The sequence below is a fragment of the Leucopleurus acutus genome (assembly GCF_964270905.1).
Source record: "Leucopleurus acutus genome assembly, chromosome: 9".
Taxonomy (NCBI): Eukaryota; Metazoa; Chordata; class Mammalia; order Artiodactyla; family Delphinidae; genus Leucopleurus; species Leucopleurus acutus.
Genome location: NC_139144.1, coordinates 82,644,523 through 82,667,050, shown reverse-complemented (window position 1 = coordinate 82,667,050; position 22,528 = coordinate 82,644,523). Strand labels below are relative to the sequence as shown.

General features: G+C 34.5%; 1 protein-coding gene across 4 annotated transcripts in view; it reads left to right on the top strand.

Moving 5' to 3' along the window:
- Positions 1-5,231: 5,231 nt before the first annotated feature.
- POT1 (protection of telomeres 1) overlaps positions 5,232-22,528 on the top strand; it is an 81,708-nt gene continuing 64,411 nt past the window's right edge. For 3 of the 4 annotated variants that reach the window (XM_082846794.1, XM_082846793.1, XM_082846792.1), the window contains exons 1-4: positions 5,232-5,283; positions 5,956-6,243; positions 8,105-8,177; positions 11,274-11,365. In XM_082846794.1, coding sequence (XP_082702920.1) covers positions 6,121-6,243; positions 8,105-8,177; positions 11,274-11,365 — 288 coding nt within the window. In that variant the 5' untranslated portion in view covers positions 5,232-5,283; positions 5,956-6,120. The remainder of the gene's footprint in view (positions 5,284-5,955; positions 6,244-8,104; positions 8,178-11,273; positions 11,366-22,528) is intronic. The other variant, XM_082846795.1, reaches the window with a different exon arrangement.

The window sequence follows — 22,528 nt, the reverse complement described above, 5'->3', positions numbered from 1 at the left end:
AGTAGGGCCAACACAAATGATATTTTATTCTCTAATTAATACGGTAGCTATAATCTATCATTGTAGGGAGAAAAGAAAAACTGTCATTTAGCTATAGAAATTCTCGTTGTTGTACACAAGTGAAAAATGGATAAGATACCCTCAATTTTCATCAAGGGGGCTCTATGATGTTGAATTTTCCATTTCCTGAAAAAAAATGTATGAAGGTAATGAATAAATGCAGATTTTATTTAAACTAATAGAAGAAAGATCTGACAAAGGTACAAAATGTCTTTTTGTGTTAAAAATGCATTTTGAACCTAAAGCACATGGTTCTCAATTATTCCAAATAACCATGATGAATTTAAAAAAACATGCAACCTCCTAATCAATTTTCCATTATTCAAAACTATTCATTATAAAGGTTTTAAAAATGTGCCCATTTTTGATCACTCAAAAAAGATGGGAACAAAAGAGAAAAATATCAGATTACATACTGCTACCTGCTACCACACTCTCCAACTTTCAGAACTGGACCAGAGTCTTTCTAAAACGAGCCATCAACACAATTTTTTAGTCTAAGATTAAATAGATATAAAGTTCTATATGTGAGTAGTATTGCAGGATTTTCTAGGACATATCCACATGGTATAAAGCATAGGGCATTCAGAAAATGGGGACTCTAAACTCAAGGCATACAGTGTTAAGAAGTTACATTCGTCTACAGTGTTAAGAAGTTGAAAGTTCCCCTTTGACTAATCTATTCTTCATGTCTGTTCATTTCCAGCAGGTCTTTCCCTCTTATTTTTCTTTATCTCTCTTCTGTGTGTGCTGCCTCAATTATACTTGTATCAATCTGAACATAGACCAAGTTCCTTACTTCCTGTGATCTCAATAACTTTACCTTATTAAAGATTTTTTTTTTGAATGGGTGAATGAAGGACAGCACAGGCATCAAAAAATGACATCTCTTCAGGGAATCATGCATACCCTCTGGCTTTTTGCTGGTTCCTTCTCAATTTCTCCCTCTTCCCCACCTCTACAGAGAAACTTGAAGAACCAACCATTTTCTTAGGCAACGTGGTTCTTCCCACACATTGGCACCTGGGGATCTTGGGGGGTTTTTGGTTTGTTTGTTTCTTTGTTTTGCTTTTTCTATAAACGGTTTTGTCAGAGAATCTTATTCTGAATTAACTCATGTTGATGTTGTGAATGCAGGCTTTTTTCATCTCAATATATATCTTTGGTGTAACTTAACTGAAGATTATCTCTGTTGAGACAGCCTGTCTCAATCAACCCTGTGCCTCTTAGACACTATGAGTTACTTACGTGCCTCATGGCATGGTCCAGCAGAGAATATCCCACTCTTCTTCATGATAAAATCATGGCCCTTCTTGCTTAGTGCAGCCTTGCTTCACACATGTGTATCCCTGTAATGTTAACTAGGCTTTTAGGCTGTTATTTTCTGTTTCCAGCCATTCACTTTTTCCTTAGTGTGTGGTTTGTCCCTTAGTATTCCTCTCAGACAGGGCTTTTCACTGAATTTCGTTTGAAGAAAACTGGAAGTCATATGTAAATTTTTAAAAATACTACTAAAATACATGTTATTGGGCAATCTCTTCAATAGACATTGATTTTTTTTCCCCAATTTGTGATACTCAATATTATGTCTAAAAAGATCTGTTGTTTTCCTAATATGCACTGTGATTACATACCTATTACATATTTAAATTTATACTTGAAATATAAATTTGTTTGAGATATCTTGGTTCAACTGTATAACAATATAAAAATTTGATGCTTTAGAAATAGAATTTTATACATTTATTGAGATGTTCAATAGGATTGGACAGAAATGCTATTGAATTATGAGGAAATGAATGCTAAACAATGTAGCCTAGATATTACTGTTGGGAAATCTCAGGAATAAGTAGAACATGATATTGTCAAGCTGTTGGGATGCAACATGATAACAAATGCTTGCAGGAAGATAGTTGATTGCAATAGGAATGGGTTAATGGCCCCACAATTAATGAAATGCAAAGGAAATAAAATTGAAGTGTTGGGTGTCTAGAAAATTCAGTTCAAAATTTCAACATTAAAAAGTAAATATTAAAAAGCAGTTTAAAAATGCTAATAAGAGATAAAAAGTACCAGAAATTTGTAGATTAATTTCTTTCATTTTGGTCAATTACTGAGAATAACAGCACTGAATCCTTATATTTATGCTTTTCTCAATTAAAAAAATTCTTTTAGTGCTCATTATTTATTAGTGAGAATCTCATTTTAACTTTTCTTAAAAATTGAAAATTTTTACATGGTAGATTTTATACCAAAACTTTCTTCTCCGCATGTTTAAAAATTATAATTTGTAATAGCTATTACATTAATTATTAGTCTTGGAGTAGCTTTTTATGCTGCTTCAATGGATGTAGAAAAACAATAATGGATTGTTTTGGCATTATATGAGTTCAGTAACCTTGTCTAGTTGATTCAGTTTCTTTTTTTTCTCCTTTTATTGTCTTAAATTATGCTGTATTTCATGTTCAATTTTCTTCATTGGTAGGACAAACTAATTGCTAATGTCAGGGAAAGAAGTATAGGATCTGGAGCCAGATGCATCCCCAGCTCTGCCACTAATTGGGAGGTTGTGAAGAAGAAACAAGACTGGAAGTTACTTGGATATGTAGGGAACACCTGGGTTCTAGAGTAATTGAGAACAATCACAACAAAAAAAGCAGTTATGTACACTTCTGTTAGATATCTGCATCACAGTGGGATATGGACATTTACAGGCTAAATAGGAAAGAAAAAAGAAAACTTTGAAAGGTTCAGTTGATGGAGGATAAGAGAAAAACTAAGAACATGTGGTAGTGTTACCAAACTCAAACTTGGCTGCTCATTGCTCAAGAATCCAATACTGAGAGGCAAATATTGGGTAAAAGGAAAGATAGCATTATTGAGGAAGCTAGCAGTCCTGGGGAGAAGGTGGACTTATGGCCAAAGAACCAACTCCCAACTCCCTAGGTTTTGCTTGGAGATTATACAGGGTAAAGAGGAAAAGGGCTACATGCTGAGGAGAGGGTTTGGGGGCACATGATCAGTACATGGACATTCTTCCAATTGGTTGGTGGTGAGGTAACTGGGCATCAACATCATCAACCTTCTGGTTCCAACTGGTTTGGGGGTCTACATGCTTGTGGGCAGCATACAGTTAACATCTTCCACCTGGTGGGCGTTTCACTATCTGCAAGACAGCTCAAAGGATATGGCTCAGAATGTTTTCTATAGCCTTTAAGGAGGAGCCAAAGGTCCTTAACTTTGTTTAATGGCTAAACCATCATTATTTTGTCTTATTTGACTATTTTCCTTTGTTTCTGCATTTTCTCATTTCTCTGATTGAATTTATTGTTTGGCTAAAGGTTTTCTACAGACAAGAAGCAGGTGAAGGACATTGGCGGTGGGGGGTGGGGGGGGTGGGTCCTGTCCCTGGAAGGCCTCATAGGGTCCTGCTCAGTTACAGTAGCAAAATGAAAATACTTTTTAAAAAGATGAGTAAGAAAGACTAAAAAGTATCCTTTTGGCTTAGCAACAAAGAGGTCTTCAGTTATCTTGGAAAGGCAATTTCAGTGTTAATAGGGTAGAATTGGGGGTGAAATGGAATGATGGAAGCTAGAGGTGAGGAAAGAGAAAATTTTTTCCTGAACATTCATTTATTCAACAAATATTTAGCACCTACAGAACTGCTCAAGTTTTATGCATACAATAGTAAACAATTCTCCTTGCCCTTAGTAAGCTTAGGCTGTGGAAGAATGTGTTTAATGCCAACGGCAAATGTAAAAAATTAATAAACAGAAACCTCAATTAAATAGAGTTGGGAAACCAGAAGAGGGAGCTCTCACACCCTGCTGACCTCAACAGGAAGAAGAAAGACTTCTTTCCCGGCAAAGACTCAGCCAATGAAAAGCCATGGACTCTTTGTTTACTAAAACCCTCACAACTCCCTTTCCCCCTCTGTATCAGCTTTCTTCTTCCCTTGCCAGTCTGGGTCTTGCATGTCTCCCCCTGGCTGCAGACCCTGAGTTGCCATGCTCTGCTGATCCCAAATAAACCCATCTTTGCTGGAGAATTATCCGGTAGTTTCTTTGTTTCAGATCAACACAAAGAATAAGAAGGAAAAGTTGAAAATAGGTTGAGAGAAGATATGTAATTTATGACAGGTGAAATGAACATGGCAAGGATCCAGGGCCAAGGTGGAGGGCTTCACTTAGGCAAGAACAGATTTTATGAGCTGGTAGAGACCAGGGTAGGAACAAGGAGAGGATCTAAGCCTTACTTAGGAAAGTTTTCCTCTAATGGCCAGCTGCTGAGCTCAGACTGTTACCACAACTGGTGATATATGAATCAGGGGAGGGAGAGAAAGGGAAGATGGACTAACACCAAGTGCTTCCTGCTGAAAAAAATACTTTCTTTAAATATAGTTAGCTATTTCTTCCTGCAAATATATATGTACGGCAGATATTTTAGTCCAAATAGGCTTGGAAATATTTATGTAATTCTTCATTTCATTATAGTTTTGGACTGAGGTGGTTTCGCTTAAATCAAATGACTGGAGGCATAAATCAGAAATTAGCAGAGGATTCACATTTAACAATGTCTCATTAATTATAGCACAAAATCATAGCCCTATAAACAAAGTGGTTAATCAAATCTGTCTGAAAAGTAGCATTACTCATTGGTGGAATTATTTCACTGTAAAAGCTGCATTTGAGCGCTTCCTTTTAGGGGGAGAGAAATGGAAGCTAAAATAAGGGCCCTGCCCACAGGAACTTCCAGCCTACCAAACGGAATCTTAAAACCCGCTCTGGTTTTGGAAAGGCTTTTCATTGGCTACAGGATTTAGGAACCACAGAGCATAGCGTTCCCGTCTCCCACCGCCCCGCACACCCCTCCCCCACACGGTTTGCCCAAAATAGGCGGGGGCGGGGCTAAGGGGAGCGGAGGAAATTCGGGGAGCGGGAGAAGTACAGCCGCCTCACGCTTCCCCAAGTACCGCACCCTCTAGGTGTTCCGTGAAACTTCCAGGGCATTTTAGGCCTGGAAACCGTCTCGCAACTCGTCTTTCCAAGCGCCCAGGAGCAAGGGGCAGATTACCCCCGCCTACCGACTGTGTACGCATGCGTAGGATTGGGTTGCTAGCGTGCGTGTGACGTCACGGGCGCGCCAGTCTGAACTCTTCCGGGTTTCTGTTTAGAGCGCTGGTCAATTTCCAAGTACGTTTGGAGTTCGTTGCTTGGGTACAAGGTGAGTCGGGACCTGAACCAGTATTATGAAGAGGCTGATTTAGTTTAGATAAAAATTTGGAGAAGTTATTGCAGAGAAACTGTTCGTACTTGTCTTTCTTGTGAGCTTGCTGTGTTGACCATCTTGCTTGGCGTTTTGTGAGCAGCTGACTTGAGTTAATGCAGGACCCCCGCCCTCTAGACGGCCAGCTGGCTTGGAGAAGCTTGGTGGGCACACACTAAAATTAAATATCGACACTAGTTCGTGTCCCAGGCAAGAAGTTTGAGAAAAAAGATTGAATCTGCAATGCACAAGTTAACATCAGTTCAATAGTCGTTTCTTTCGATTGCATAGGGGCTGGAGGGGGGGAGGCAACTGATATATTTTGGAGTAATAAGCTTTTCGTGCACAATTTGCCCACACAATATTAAAACTGCCAAAGGGATTAAAAACCAAACCCAAAACTTTTCAACCTCCCTTCCCTTCCCCATAGTTTGTACATTTTAAAGCACAGTGGTAAAGGCAATTGCTAGTGCAGTGTGTACAGATCCTAAAACTGGCTTTTAGAAGTAGTTCTTTAAATATAAAACTAAATAAAAAAAGGTTAAGTTTCAATGCCTTAGGAGGATGCGTGTATTGATCCCTGTAATAAAATTATAGCATAATCCATCCTTCCTCCCTCTCCCCCAACAGTGATGACTAACATAAAGGAAAGGAAAAGCAAAACTAAATCAAAGAAGCTTAAAGCAAATTATTGACTACATTTTGGATAAAACACTGGGCTTTGTGTTTTCAGCAGTAAGCTATCAACTTCCCTAACTGAATTTGCTTTCCACGGCACTGTGAAGCAGATCTGATATGCCACTTGAATTAATAAAAGAAGTCAAAGGACTGCCTGAAGTTGATCTGCTAAGTAAATTACACAAAGTAGATTTCAGATACCTACAGCCAGGTTGTGATTATAGCAGGAAATATATCGAGGTAAGAATTTTCATAACTCAGAATAGTTGTCTTTTGTTTTCAGCAGTTGGATTGTCAAGTGCCTAGGTGTGGTTTTTCTTTGAATTTCTCTTGCTTGTAGGTAACTGAGCTTCTTGGATCCACAAGTCAATGTTTTTCATCAAATTAGGGATATTATTGGCTAATGTTCCTTGGATTTTTTTCTTTTTTAGTGTATTATTACTCATTTCTCCTTCTGGATGTCGGTTACATGTATGTTTGTATGTTGGGCTGTTTGATACTGTACTTCTGGTCTCTGAGGTAGTTTGTTTTTCTTCAGTACTATTTTGTTTTTGTTTTCTTTTTTGGCTGAGGGATTTTCAGATTGTGGAATTTCTATTGTTCTGTCTTTAAGTTTACTGAACTTTTTTTGGGGTTATATCCAATATTGTATGCATATTTAGTGAATTTTTAATTTTAGTTATTGTATATTTAAGTTTTGGACAAAGTTAAGAATGCTGGGAAGGAGGTAAGGGACTTACTGATAAAATGGGTCTGATAGTAAAAGAAGGAGAAATAATGCCACACTTCAGTTTTGCCCTTCTAATCAATATTCTCCATGTAGACATTTATCTTTTATTCCTTTGTTTATTTTCCATTTTCCTTATATTTTGTTTCATATGAAATAGAGTATTACGTATTACAGTTGGTCTTCTCTACTTCATTGAATTTAAATTCCTAATCAAATGCTTGTTAGTATTTGTAAACTCATTTTGCATTTGGTTGATTCGGATGATGTTTCTTGCATACCTGTATTTATTAATAAAGTGCTGTGATTAGATTCCTTTTCTTTGTGACAAGTCATTAATACTAATTATTACTGAGCTGTATCTAACTTTATCATTCTTCTCTTATTTTGTGTGTTTGATATAGAAGCATTTAAATGAAATATTTTTTAAATTCTAGTACTTTTATTAGTGTTACTAAAATAAACCCTTTTATATATAAGTAAAATGTCAGTTTGAATTCTTAAATTCCTTTGTCTAACCTGCACGTGTCTGTAGATATCTCAAGAAACATATTTATGTTTCTTGAATTTTATTAAATACATTTTACTGTGAAATTCATTGTTTTTACTATACAGTTCTGTGAGTTTTGAGAGATATATAAAAACGTATAACTACAACCATAATCAAGCTATAGAACAGATGATCACCCTCCCCCAAAAAATTTTAGAGTCAGCTGCTACCCTAATTTCAATCCCTGGCAACCACTTTTGACCAGTTTTCTGAGAGTATACAGTATTCTTGCCTTTCAAGAATGCCATGTAAATTGAATCATACAGTATGTAGCCTTTTATTTTTTTAATTGAAATATAGTTGATGTACAGTATTATATGTTACAGGTATCAGTAGGTAGCCTTTCGATTCTGACTTCTTTCACTCAAGACATTTGAGATTCTTCAGGTTGTTGAGTTTATCAATAGTATTACTTTTTTTTTTTTTTTTTTGGCGGTATGCGGGCCTCTCACTGTTATGGCCTCTCCCGTTGCGAAGCACAGGCTCCAGACGCACAGGCTCAGTGGCCATGGCTCACGGGCCCAGCCGCTCCGTGGCATGTGGGATCTTCGCGGACCGGGGCACGAACCCGTGTCCCCTGCATCGGCAGGTGGACTCTCAACCACTGCGCCACCAGGGAAGCCCAATAGTATTACTTTTTATTGGTTGCTAGAATTCCATCACAGTCTGTTTATCCATTCCCCAGTGTAGCAGTACTTGGATTCTTTCCAGTATTTTGTAATGATGAATAAAGCAAATTAAAAAATTTATTCTAATTTTTACTTGTATCTTGGTATTATAATCTCTTTTGGCTTTTCTGTGTAACTGTTTTTCTCTCGTTTCAGGGAAAACTCTCACTTATCTCTTCTTTAACTTATGGTGGAAACAGAAGAGCTGTTTTGAAGATTGAACTACAAGGTATGTAAGAAGACCATTTCTGCTTAACTTTTTGCTTGTAATCTGGAAATGGGTAACTTTGTGTATGTATACATACACACATAAGCACAAAAATCATTTCTAGTGTAAAAATCTATGGAATGAAAAGTTATTCTTTTCCTCTCTAAATTTTTTTCTCCGAAGTCTGTCCTCTCCCCATTCTCCCATTGCTTCTGTTATACTTCAGATTCCTTTAACGTCCTATCTAGACTATTACAATAACCAACTCATCCCCCGACTTCTAGTTTCACTAATGTGACCCAAACAGCTTAGCAAATTTTAAGAAAATGCTACTTTCAGCATGTTATTTCTTACCCAAGTGTAGTTACATGAGAGAGAATTCTTCTTCCTAGTAACCCTTAAATAATCCTGGTAAGAGTTTAGAATACTTGGGGACCAAAGTAAATCTCATCTGAAGTCTGAAATTAGTTGAATGAATGAAGAATGGTCTACAGCAGTGAATGGGAAACAAACTTTGAACCACATTTCTACAACTATTGAAAACCAGATATATATCAGACACTGTTCTAAGTACAGGGAATATAGCAGTGACCAAAACAACGTTCTTGCGTTCATGGAGTTTACATTGTAGGGGAATAAATAAATTCAGCAAATAATTATATAAAGTAATAATTGATAGAAATGTGGTTTGTAGACAAATAGAGCAGGATATGGTGGTATGCCTGATGTATTATCCTTTTATATATTCCTAGGTATGATTTGCTAATATTTTGTTAAATTTATGAAAAATATGATAGGAATCTGTCTTTTCCTGCAGTGATTGGTAATTTATGTTTCTAAGGGAATTTATCAGGTCATCTTGGTTGTCAGATATATTGGCATAAAGTCATTCATAATATACTTTTTATATGCTTTTAATGTTGGTAGGATCTGTAGTGGTGTCCCATTTCACTGATTTGATAATTTGAGACTATTTTCTCTCTCTCTCTCTCTCTCTCTCACTTTTTTTTCTGATCATTCTGGCTAGAGATTTATTTTACTGATCTTTAAAATCGGCCTTTCTTTTCATTAATTTTTCTCTATTTTCCAGTTTTCAGTAACATTTCTTGTCTGTTAATCTGCTGTTAACTCCAATCACTGTACTATTAGCTTCTAATATTATATTTTTCAACTCTGGAAGTGCATCTTGAGTTTTTTCATATCTGCCAGTTCTCCTCATCTATTTTCTTCTACTTCCTTGAACATGTACCTTTAATAACTGTTCCAAAATCTTCTCTGGCAATCCTGTCATCGCTGTCATTTCTGAGTTTTTTTCTATTGATTCCCTGCCCCCTGCCCCAATCCTTATGTGTTTTTCCTTTCTGTATGGTTGGCAGTTTTTTAACTGGATCCTGGACATTTAGAATTTTATATTATCAAATATTGGATTTATTTGTAATCCTTTATATATTATTTGTCTTTGTTTTGGAATACTGTAAATTCTCTTGGAATCAGTTTGATTAGCTTTGGTAGGATGGATCTAGAGCAGCCTTTATTTGGGGGCTAATTTGCCCTTATCACTAAGGAAGTGCCCTTCTGACAAGTTAACTATGTGTTTTGTGAATGAGGATTCCACTCTGGCTGGTTGGAACCAGAACAGTTCACAGCCCTGTGTGAGTCTCAGAATTGTTCTGCCTGTTTCTTTCAAGTGGTTCTAATCCCTTTCCTCCCATGCTTTTGTAGATCAGTACTCAACCAAAGACCAGAAGGCACCCATCTCCAGAGCGCTCTCATCTATCTATGCTGCTGTCTTCCTTTCAGCACCATGTCATGCAGATTCTAGCTGCCTTGCTGTCCTCAAATCTGAACTCTTCTGAATTCAGTGAGGCTGTTGGGCTTTCTTTGGATTTTTACCTCCATTTTCTGCTGCCTGGAAACTCTTTCCAGGAAGTAAGCTGGGGCTATTGCTTTGTTTTGCATCTCAAAGAGATCACTTACCTGCACTTACTGTTGTCCAGTGTCTGAAAACTGTTGTTTTATATATATTTTCTTACTTCTCTAGTTGCTTTAAGGCCGGAGAGCAAATCCCGTCCCTGTTACTCTGTCATGGCCAGAAATAGACATTTGATAGGTCATTTAAGATATTAAAGAAGTAAGTTATATCTTGATTAGAAGCCATTGTGTTTTTGTTTTTAAGGAACATTAGTGTTTCAGTTTATGTATATACTTGTTTCGAGGAGTTGGATGAAAGAGGTAAGTGAAAGGAGGCAATAGACAGATGTAGTTGTTTCATTGCTGGTGATAAAGTAGCAGATTCAGGAGTTTTAAGTAACACTGCAAATTTTAGAAAGATCTTTCATGTACTTCATAGATACATGAAAGTCTGATATAAAGGCAGTTTCTTCGAGTAGTTGAATGTTTGAAAGCTTATATTAATGTGACCTCCCTCCGATGATATAGTAATTGAATCTTAGTATTTGGACTTGCTTCAGTGGTTCTAGGAGGTGGCCTCTGAAGAATGAAGATTATGGACATTATCAAAGCCTAGAATATACAAATGAGATTACTGTAAAATGTTTGTTTCTTCTTTTCCTAGTAATTTTCATTGTCAAAATCACAAATAGCTTGGTTTTTACACACACATGCTCTTTTATTCTTCAACATGCGGGTGCTGGGGGAGAAGAACACACGTCCCTAGATTAAAACTTCATGTTCTAATAATTATAGATTACCAGAAGATCAGTAAAAATGAAGTATTTGGGGAGTGATATGTTATACACTATAAAAATTGAATAATTGTAACTTATTCAGTTCTTTTGATCATAACCATGTGAAAATAAATTGAAAGTGGTCATTATATGATGTTAATGTAGTATTTACAGAAATTTGTAAAACGTATTTTAGGTGCAACTAGTTATAATTTTGGTTTTAACACCTAGTAGCATTCTATACATTATTTTTATGATACTTAAGGTGTTAAGAGTAAACTACAAGTGAATTTTAAACGTTTTAATTACTCTTCTTCATAATTATATTTTGAATTATCTATAGTTTTTAGAATTTAGTTGTCATCAATTTTCTTGTCTAGAACACCTTTATATCTAAAGTGTTTTTCTGTGTGTCTGTGTTTCTCCACAGAACAAGAAAATTCAAATTCGGATATCAACACCCTCAGTGTATTATTTTTTGGAAAATTAGCAAAGGACTGTGCTAAAGTTTTCTATGAAGGGGTAAAGTATTTTTATATTACTTTATCTTTTTTGCAGTAGGCTTAGAATTATTGAAGATGCTGTATTTATCCCATAGGCCATATTTTAGTGATTCATTATATATTTGTAGGTATATAAAAAATTATACTTAAAAAAGCAACATCTTTAAAATTGAACACTTGTAAGAGGTTAGTAAAACTTATCATTGACATAAAAAGGGACAATTTTTCCTCTCACTTAAGTTTAATTTTTAGTGTTCAATAGAATAGCTTAAAGATATATACATTTTCTCTTCACTTAATTAAAAAATAATTCTCACTAACTAAAAAATAATGAGCTATAACTCTGTATTTTTATAATATTTTCTATAATTGTTATAAAAAGAAATGCCTGCTAAATCCCCAACAAGATAATACCAAACCAAACACAACAGCATATTAAAAGGAGTAAACACAATGACCAAGGGGGATTTATCCCAGAAATGATGTTTGGTTCAACATAAGAAAATCAGTCATTGTAATATATCACAGTAATAGAGCAAAGGGAAAAAAACACAAACGATCATCTTAATTGATGCAGGAAAGGCATTTGAAAAATTCTACACACTTTCATAATCAAAACACTCAGAAAACTAGGAATAGAAGGGAACTTCTCAACATAGTAAAGATCAGTTATGAAAAACCTACAGTGAACATCATAGTCAGTGGTGAAAGACTGAAAGCATTCCTCCCAAGGTTAGGAACAGGACAAGGATGCTTGCTTTCACCACTGTTATTCAACGTTGTACTGGAACTTCTAGCCAGAGCAACTAAATAAGAAAGAAATAAAAGACATCTAAACTGTAAAAGAAGAAGTAAAACTATCTCTCTTCTCAGATGACATGATCTGATATATAGAAAATCTTAAAGAATCCCAAAGAAAGCTACTAGGGCTAATACATGAATTCAGCAATGTTGCAGGTTACAAGATCAGCACACTAAAATCAGTAGCACCATCCAGTAGAACTGTTTGCGATGATGGAAATGTTCTATATCTGTGCTGTCAGTATGGTAGCCACTAGTCATATTTGGCCAATGAGCCCTTAAAATATGGCTAGTACAGCTGAGGAACTAAATTTTAAACTTTGTATAATATCATTTTAATTAAATTTAAATAGCCACATATGGCTAGTTGATACTGTATTGGACAGCACATCTCCAGAAATTAACCACTGTTTGGTGTATAATCTTACAGATTTTTTCTGCATGCGTATTAAAATGATTTAAAATTAACTTTCTGTAAGAATCTCATAACATCTTTGATGTTAATTGGAGATCCTCTAGATATTTGCAAAACCAGTTTTGGTAATTAAACAATATTGAAGCATATAGCTGTAAAACATTGTTGAGTCATTGATAAGTCTCCAAATAAGTTGCTCAGAGTTAGACAGTACTTCTATAATGATGTTGCAGGAATATTAGATATACGGTTTCAATCCTTTTTGATTTATGGTTGTTACTAACAAGTAAATGACGTGGGAAAAAACAGTGGTTTCTGCAAAATGGCACAGTCAGATGAGATTGTCTGTACTCTGTCTCTTTTTTCATTTAGGTTCAGTAAACATTTATTAAGTGCTGACATTTTGCTTGACTCTGTGCTAGGCTCTGGAGAAACCAAAATGAATAAGACACAGTGCTTGACCTTATGGAGTCCACTATCTCTAGCCTAATGGAAAATCATTTAATGGTGGTAACTATAATAGAACTGGAATAGCAGCCTCAATAGACTGAATCTGCCTGGAGGATTTGGGGAGAAACATCAACGAGTAGGCACTTAGTTTTTTAGTGGAATATTTTATTTGTTTGTCTTTAAACTTTTTATTATGAAAAATTTCTAACATATATATAAGTGGTAAGAATTGTATAACGACTGTCCATATTCCAAATATCTAACTTCAGTTATCAGCATTCAGGCTCTTATTTCATCTGTTTCATCTTTTCATTTTACTGCCACGGATTATTTTGAGGCAAATATCAGGAATTATATAATTTAAATCCTAAAAATTTCAGTATGTAAAAGAGAAAGCATCCTAAAATTATATGTGTATGTGTATATGTATATATACAAATGAATACATACCATAGTACAATTTATACTACTGAAATATTAACATCAGCTTTTATAAACCATGAAATATCATCAATGTATTCATGTATATATACACACATATCTATGTATATCTATGTGTCTTACTATCTATTTGAATAAACACAATTTCATCATTATGCCTAAATAATTTAACAGTAATTCCTCTATATAATCAAATATCAAGTCAGTGTTCCAATTTCCCTGATTATCTCATAAGTTATTTTTAAATTTATTTTCTTCTACCAGGAGGAGACTTTAGGTAGGGAACTCAGTGAGGAGACCTTAACAGTAATTCAGAAGCTATTGTGGATGTATAAAGACCAAAACTAAAGCATTTGTTGAATTGACCTAGAATTGATTAGTTGTATATGTGTGTGTGTTTGTAGTTTGGAGAACTGACCTAAGAAAACTGCACGATTTATGTCAGAGAACGTTTTGCCTGTGTTCTCTCCTAGGAGTTTTTTGCTAAGTTTCTGTAAGGAGGTGGTAAATCAGTTAATTTTTTCTTAATTTATAATTTGAACAAAGAAAAGAATTAGTGTAGTGATTTTTTTCCTCAGTGAAAAGCTGTTATTAAGTCAGTGGTATATCTTAAAATCTTACTTCACAATTTGAAGAAATCAAATAGGAGTTGCCATGCAATTCATGAAATCAAATAGTTGCCATGCAATTCATGTCCAGAAATTCCTAGGACAGTTCATTAGACTGTTTCTCTTCAGAATGATAACTGGACTATTTTCGATGCAATTTTAAAAACTTTGAATGCGATATAGTTTTAATATGGTTGGTATGGCACTGTGAAGTTCTAGAGGCAAGTATACTAAAAAAGTACTATCTGACAGTCTTATCAAGAAAGGGGACTAGGAAATAAAGTATATAAAGCATGTGTACACACACACACACACACACACACACACACACACACACACACACACACACACACACACACACACACACACACACTCATACCTGCTTGAGGCCGTTTAGGTAGGGTAGGATCCAGTATCTCTACATAGCTATTTTGATGAGGCACTTTTGTGGGTGGCTCCAGTAAAGGCCTGTTATTGTTCCTTATTATTATTCTTCTTGCCCTTAAAGGCATGACTTTATTTCAGCTTTGTTAAAATAATTAATGTTTATGATGACAGTTCTGAATTATTAAGAATTCAGTGTTTAATAACTCCCTAAATCATGCTTTTTTTTTTTTTTTGGTATGCGGGCCTCTCACTGTTGTGGCCTCTCCCGTTGCGGAGCACAGGCTCCGGACGCACAGGCTCAGTGGCCATGGCTCACGGGCCCAGCCGCTCCGCGGCATGTGGGATCTTCCCGGACCAGGGCACGAACCCGTGTCCCCTGCATCGGTAGGCGGACTCTCAACCACTGCGCCACCAGGGAAGCCCCATGCCATTTTTTAAGGAAGATATTCCTCAGAAATGATGAGAGTGAGAGGGAGGGAGAGAGAGGAATGAAAGTGAGAATGCTAAGTAGATGTTTAACAGGGAAAGATACACTTATTTAGAAAAATAGCTTACATATTTTTCCCTTGATCTAGAAAACAGTTTCTCTATTATAATACTTTGATGAGATAGGGGAAAATGAAAAAAATCAGTTTAATGCCTAATTTGCGTGTGGATACTAAGTTATAACAGATATTTTCTCTGGCTGCCCATCCTTCAAAACAAACGAATAAAACCCCAAATCAGTGTATTAATAGCTTTCTCATTCTTCAGGCTGTTAGGTATGCATAGGCAAGTTTTGCGATAGTACATTGAATTAGTAATATTTAGTTTTCATGGGTTATAGAATATTTGAAATATACATGAAATGTAGTTTCATGTTATTTAAGATGAACTCTTTCCTTTTTGTAAAGAAGTACACTTTTAACAGTTTTAGAGATTTCAAGGACCTGGGCCAGGAAATAATAGCCTACTTCCTTTCAATTTGCTAAGATCATTAAAGTTGCCTTTCTTTTCTTCGCTCCTGATATTTTTTTTAATAAGTACGACATTACACTCTGTGCTTCGTTTCCTTCAGGGGAGAAAAGTTGATTTTAATGCATGATCAGGAAGAGGTTTTAGCATCCTGTTTTAAGAGTCAACTGGCAATAAAACTAAAGCCTGCTTCATTTTTATGAAAGGGCCTATAGTTTATAGATGAAGATGAGACCCTAGGGTGCTCGGGTCTCCAGTGAATCCCCAACAGTGTATAGATAGCCAAAAAGGGTTCTTCAATCAACTAAAAGTGTATGTAAATGTATTTATGTATTTTTTTTCCCCCTCTGAGGAGGCCATCTGTAACTCTTACCTCATTCTCAAAGAGATCCATGAACGTATGATCATCAAGAACTGCTTTTTAAAGGCCCAATTTCAGGATTCTATCACAGTATATAGTTGAGTTAATATTGAACTCCACAGAAATAATAATGATCTGATATTAGAATTTGGTATCTTACAAAAATCTTCCTGTATTATTTTTAGAAATGTTTTATGTTCATGAGAGTCAAGTGCTAATATGAATGTAATGTTTTAATCTTCTTAAAGAATTTTTTGAAACATTTTACAAAGACAATACAAAAGAATCTTTGGAGGAAATGTTCTAGGTAGAGTTGCTATTAGAGAGGTTTGTGTGTATTACATTTATTATGCATATATTAATTTTTTTTTTTACCTTAGTGCATGGATATCTGTTTATCTTATACTTCCTTCCTCCTCATTAGTCCTGGGTATCTCTGACTGTGTATCTGTGTGTGCATATGAATGTGTGTGTTTGTTTTTGGAGGGGTTCATAATTAAAGAGCTCTTCTGGCTGGCATGTTTGGATGTTTTGAAGTGAAATTATATAAAGAGATCGTAAATTCTAATTTCTAGTGATGTAAGGAGATTAAAGAACTTACTTTTCTGTTCCTTTTTCTGTCCTTTATTTTACGTAGTTCAATAGCAAAGGCCATACTTAAGAGGCTGTTAGAGTTTGCTTAAGTTTAGGCAACAAAACACATTTGTTTATTTTTCAAACATCTATTAAAGCTAGCTTCTAATGCTTAATCAGATTTTTGGAATCTTTTACTAAAATATGGTACTAATCTTTTATATATTATATTACTAATCTTTTATTGAGAATATCGTATTACATTTGTATGGAACTTTACAGATTGCAAAGTGCTTCCATATACGTTTATCGTTTGAGCCATTAGTAACCCTCTGTCCTGATGGTCAGTAGTACAGTTATTCTAAAGCTAGCCTTGTAGTAAGTACAGAAGCTGCTCTGTCTCCACGACTGTATTTTTGTCCTGCCTCAAGGAGATATTGTGGACTTGAATTAGGTCTTGGAAATGTTTGCCTTAGAAGATTTTGTTCTTCTTGTGTGGCCATGGTTTTAAAAGCATTTAAGCAGCATGGAAGGGCATAACCAGAAAAGCAAAAGCTGCCCCACTCCCTCTGAACCCACTCTCATTACCTACTCCCATTATTAGATAAAACCACTGCTATGTCTTTTTCTTTTTTTGGTATCCTTCCAGCTTTTATATATGTGTGTATATATGTATACTTACATATGTATGTGTGTATCTTTATATACATATAAACATATATGTACATTTTCTACCAAATGACATCATACAATCCATGTTTTGTAAATTGCTTTTTTCACAATGTATCTTGGACGTCTTAGAGAAGTGTTTTAAAAATAAATACATGGTATTGAATATTAGGGATCTGTTTGCTTATATTTTAAATATGTTTTTATCCTTCCTTAACATTCTTGTATTTATTAAATTCTTACCTGAAAAATAATATAAAAGGTTTATAATATAATGAGTTAGCAAAACATGTACATTTATCTATAAAACATGTATGATATATTAGATATTATTATTTTTCCTAACTGATATGAAAGGTGTCTTCTGCTTTTGAAATATATTTTAAATAGGTATTCATTAAAATAGAACCATACAACTAATTAGTACTTGTCAGATAATAGGATGTTGGTAATGGTAAGTCAAGGTTTCTCCTTTTAAAATATAATGGTGTGAAGACTGAGGTCACAATTTAGTTTAAATTCTTTCTGCAGTTAAAATCACGAATGTTGATCATTTGGGAGGTCTAATTAGGCTATTTATTTTAGAGTTTATAGTATTAAGGTTAAAGATTGTTGCAAATCAAAGGTAAAACTTTTTGCATAAAAGAATGAATTTTTATTGTGAGGTGGATGGACCTAGAGACTGTCATACAAAGTGAAGTAAGTCAGAAAGAGAAAAACAAATACCGTATGCTAACACATATATATGGAATCTAAATTTAAAAAAGATTAAAATAAATAAATAAATAAAAGTAAAAAAAGAAAGAGAAAAAAGGTCCGAAGAACCTAGGGGCAAGACGGGAATAAACATGCAGACCTACTAGAGAATGGACTTGAGGATACGGGGAGTGGGAAGGGTAAGCTGGGACAAAGTGAGAGAGTGGCATGGACATATATACACTACCAAATGGAAAACAGATAGCTAGTGGGAAGCAGCCGCATAGCACAGGGAGATCAGCTGGGTGCTTTGTGACCACGTAGAGGGGTGGGATAGGGAGGGTGGGAGGGAGGGAGATGCAAGAGGGAAGAGATATGGGAACATATGTATATGTATAACTGATTCACTTTGTTATAAAACAGAAACTAACACACTATTGTAAAGCAATTATACTCTAATAAAGATGTTAAAAAAATTTTTAAAAATAAAAAATAAATGTGGACATACACAGGGTAAAAAAAAAAAGAATGAATTTTTATAGCTCGATTCTTACACCTTTCTTCTTTGTCACTTGTTTCCTTAAGATTAGCTCTGTATTTGAATACAGCAATCCTAAAACATCTTTGCTTTGCTAGATTAATGGTACATTTTGTGGGAATACAAATGGTCTAATTGAAATTCCCTCCATCTCAGGCATTTTTTTCAGTTTTAACTTTCATTTAAAGAAAGTTTTAACATTAATATGTAGATACAAAATAGGAAAGACTTTTCCAAAGTATTTTAAAAGTTTAAAAAAAGGTCTTATTACAAAACTGTCAAAGTTACAGACATTTGTTAATACGTTTTTTCCCATTCCTATAAGATTTAGTTCTGAAAGAGGAGATAGAGTAGTACCTACCGTAGAAGTCAGGAGATCTGGGTTCTTGTCTTAGTCTACAACTAATTAGCTGTGTGTGACCTTAAACTACTCATTTATTCTCTCTGGCCCTTATTTTCTTATCTGAAAGATGAAGGTGTTTGATTATGCGATCTCTAAGGTCCTTCACAATTCTAAAATGCTAAGATTCTATGAAGTAAGTTTTGTAGTAGTTGTATAGTTTATGTTAAGATTTAATGAAGGTATATTTTATGTAATGTCTGTGTGTTTGTGTGTGTATATTCATATATTTAGGTATTCATTGAGTTGTCTAAACACTTGCTGAATGTTTTTTGTCTGCTCCATGTCAGAGACATTTTAACTGAATAAGACAGTTATGGACCTTGCTTTCATGGAATAGTTTTCAATGGAGAAGAGTGGAATTAAACAACTATTATGTAATTAATTATTTTATCCAGATATGATATGTACTAAGAAGATTGAGTAGCAGAATGAGAAAAATAGCCGAAAGAATGAACATAGGGGTACGGGGAGAGTAGATAAGTAAGAGAGAACAGCATATACAGAGGCCCTGAGTGAGGATCCTGGAATGCTAAGGAATTATAGTAAGGCAGAGTTCCAGAGTGAGTCACACGAAATGCGGCTGGTGAGCTGGGTGGGCATCAGATCATAAAATGATTTGTAGACCATTTAAAGATTTTGGTTTTTATGCTAATATTACATATATTACTTCCAATTATGTCCTTGGTGTTACATGATCCAATAAGTGCTAATACACATGAAATACATTTATTATGCTAAAGAAACATTTTCTGTCAGTCACTGCACTATCAATGACATCAGGTCCCTGGTTTTTCCCTGTACCCTTTCACTCTTTAACAGTGTTTTAAGATGTGATAACCTAACAGTATTTGCAAGGTCAGTATAGTAAAAATTACTTAATGCCTGTTAAAGTCAGATAAGTTTTTCTTTTTGGATTATCAACTGTTTCATATTTTCTTTGCCCTTTTCCTGCTCAGTGATGACTTGAGAATTTTTAGTATGTTATCCATTAAAAATAAGCAAATTAATACACTGGTTTTGTGTATTTTTGTTACCTATTGGTTTGCTTCCTATTTCACCACTGATTGTGTTCCTCATTGGGAGATATTAGCATGTAAAAACCATGGTTGTTTATATGCAAGTAAGTTGTCTGATTTTTTTTCCTTCAATTGTTCATTTTTAAAGAACACTTACGTTAAAAAGACCCGTATTGATTTCACTCATTTTCTCTGCAACTCGTTTGCGGTAGAAATATTCCTGTTGGCTACACTGAAAATTGTCTAATGATGAGGGCTTAATCTATCTAAGGCACTGTGACAAAAGGGAAATGACTGCTTTGCTGATATCTGAGTATGCCGAGTTATTTCAAAGATTTCATTTCAAATGTGTTTTCACTTTTATAACTTTGATGCAAAGATAGCAATTAAAACCTTATCATTTTTAGCAGCAGGGTTATGCTTCTCAAGCTGGTTTTCTAATACTGTTTTCAGCAGACTGAGATAGGCACCTACTCTGACATATCAGAATACTTTAGTCTCACCACTGAACTGTGTAATTCCCATTCTTGTTTGAATGGCTTCAGTATGCTGTGCTCTTCTCAGAAACTTAGAACAGTGTGTGTTAAATCTCATTTTCAACTCAATCTAATGAGTGTTTATACAAGCTAAAACAGCCTATTATATATTTATGTTTCTAATCCTCTGTGTATTTGAATTAATTTGAAAGTCATTATGATTAATAAATTGATGGGACATGAATCCTAAGCCATTTATTTTTTTTCTCTTTTGTTTAGATCTGTATTTCAGTTTCTACCAGTGTTGATTAATTTATTCAACAAATATTTGTTGACCACTGATTATGAACAGAAGCCTCCACTAGTCACTTGTGTGGGATATTCAGATGGATAAGACATTCTTAGTCCCAAGGATCTTACAGAGTTTTCAGGGCAGTAAAAACATTAAGAAAGTTTATAAATAACACACATGAAAAATATTAAAATGCGGCATAGGAGAGTTCAGAGGAAGGAAGACTTATTTTTCCTTCTTCCTTCTTTGGGGTACAAGCTAAGATAAACCTCCCAGGGAAGAAGCATTTACAGCCCAGATTTTAAAAGATAGGTACTCAGAAAATGCAAAAAATATATGTGGAAAAACATTGAGTATATAAGAGAATCTGATTTATTTTGTATTGAATGGAAGTATGTGGAGATAAAGCAGGCAAAGTAACTTGGGATGAGATCACTGAGGGCCTTCAATGCAATTTATATGTGTAAATTAAATATAAATTCATGTTTATAAATATAAATTTGGGAGGGATAAATTGGGAGTTTGGGATGGAAATATACACACTACTATATATAAAATAGATAACTAATAAGGACCTACTATATAGCACAGGGAACTCTACTCAGTACTCTGTAATGTATATGGGGAAAGAATCTAAAAAAGAGTGGATACATGTATATGTATAACTGATTCACTTTGCTGTACACCTGAAACTAACGCTGTAACTAACATTGTAAATCAACCATACTCCAATAAAAATTAAAAGTAAAATTAAATTAAAAAAATAAAACAAACGTAATAAATTGAACATTTATTTTTATAGCTTTATTTTGTAGCTTAAAAATTTTTTTAATAACTATTTTTTTTGAAGTTTTGAATTTTATTTTTTTTTATACAGCAGGTTCTTATTGGTTATCTATTTTATACATATTAATGTATATATGTCAATCCCAATCTCCCAATTCATCACACCACCACTGCCCCCCGCTGCCACTTTCCCCCCTTGGTGTCCATACATTTGTTCTCTACATCTGTGTCTCTATTTCTGCCCTACAAACTGGTTCATCTGTACCATTTTTCTAGGTTCCACATATATGTGTTAATATACGATATTTGTTTTTCTCTTTCTGACTTAATTCACTCCGTAGGACAGTCTCTAGATCCATCCACATCTCTACAAGTGACCCAATTTCCTTTTTATGGCTAATATTCCATTGTATATATGTACCACATCTTCTTTATCCATTCGTCTGTCAACAGGCATGTAGGTTCTTAAAAAGTATTTTTGGTTCTTATTTCCATTTTGTCGATTGTATGCTAGAGGAAAAGTTGTAACCTTTTACTGAGTTTTGTTGCTAATGTTAGAATAGACTTTTGAAAAATTTTTGTTATGAATACTGATATCTTGCTTTTAATGATTTATTCTCTTTATTTAAAAATGTTTTCTCCATCATAAAAGAAATACTTTTATTCTTTAAGTTTGGTTTATACAGAAAAATTGAAAAATATGCATTTCTTCCCCTAACACTTTGATTTAGTGTATATCTTTCCATATATTTATGTTTAAGACATTTTAAAGTAAAATAAAAAATAAAATGAGATATGTTATTTTTTGTGTTTTGAAGAGAATTTAGAACTGACCAATGATTTCCCTACTTCTGTTTATTCTCCTGTGTTAGCTTGATTAAACAACTTTACATCTTTGACTGAAATCTTAAGTTTTCATTTAAATCAGAATATACTGTTCAAAGGTAAATTGGAAAAACTGCATATTTTTCAGTTATAATAGTAATTTATTCCAGAAGCACTCTTGCTCTTTATTTTATTCCCCTTTAAAACTGCCTAAACCGTGGTACAAACATAGAAAATCTTCAGTGGGAAGGAAAATTTTCTCCCACTTAACTGTGAAGCATTGTGTTTAATTAGCATTAACAGCACAGACACAATTATGTTTGCAGTCTCACCTGAAGAAAATAAAATGCAGAAATTTGCAGAGCTAAAATATCTGGATAGGGCCAGAGATCTTAGAAAGGCCATTTATGATCCTTCCTTTGATTCACAGATAGTTTATGGAGGGCCTACTTTGTGCCAAGCCCTGTAAATACAAAGCAGAATAAGACATG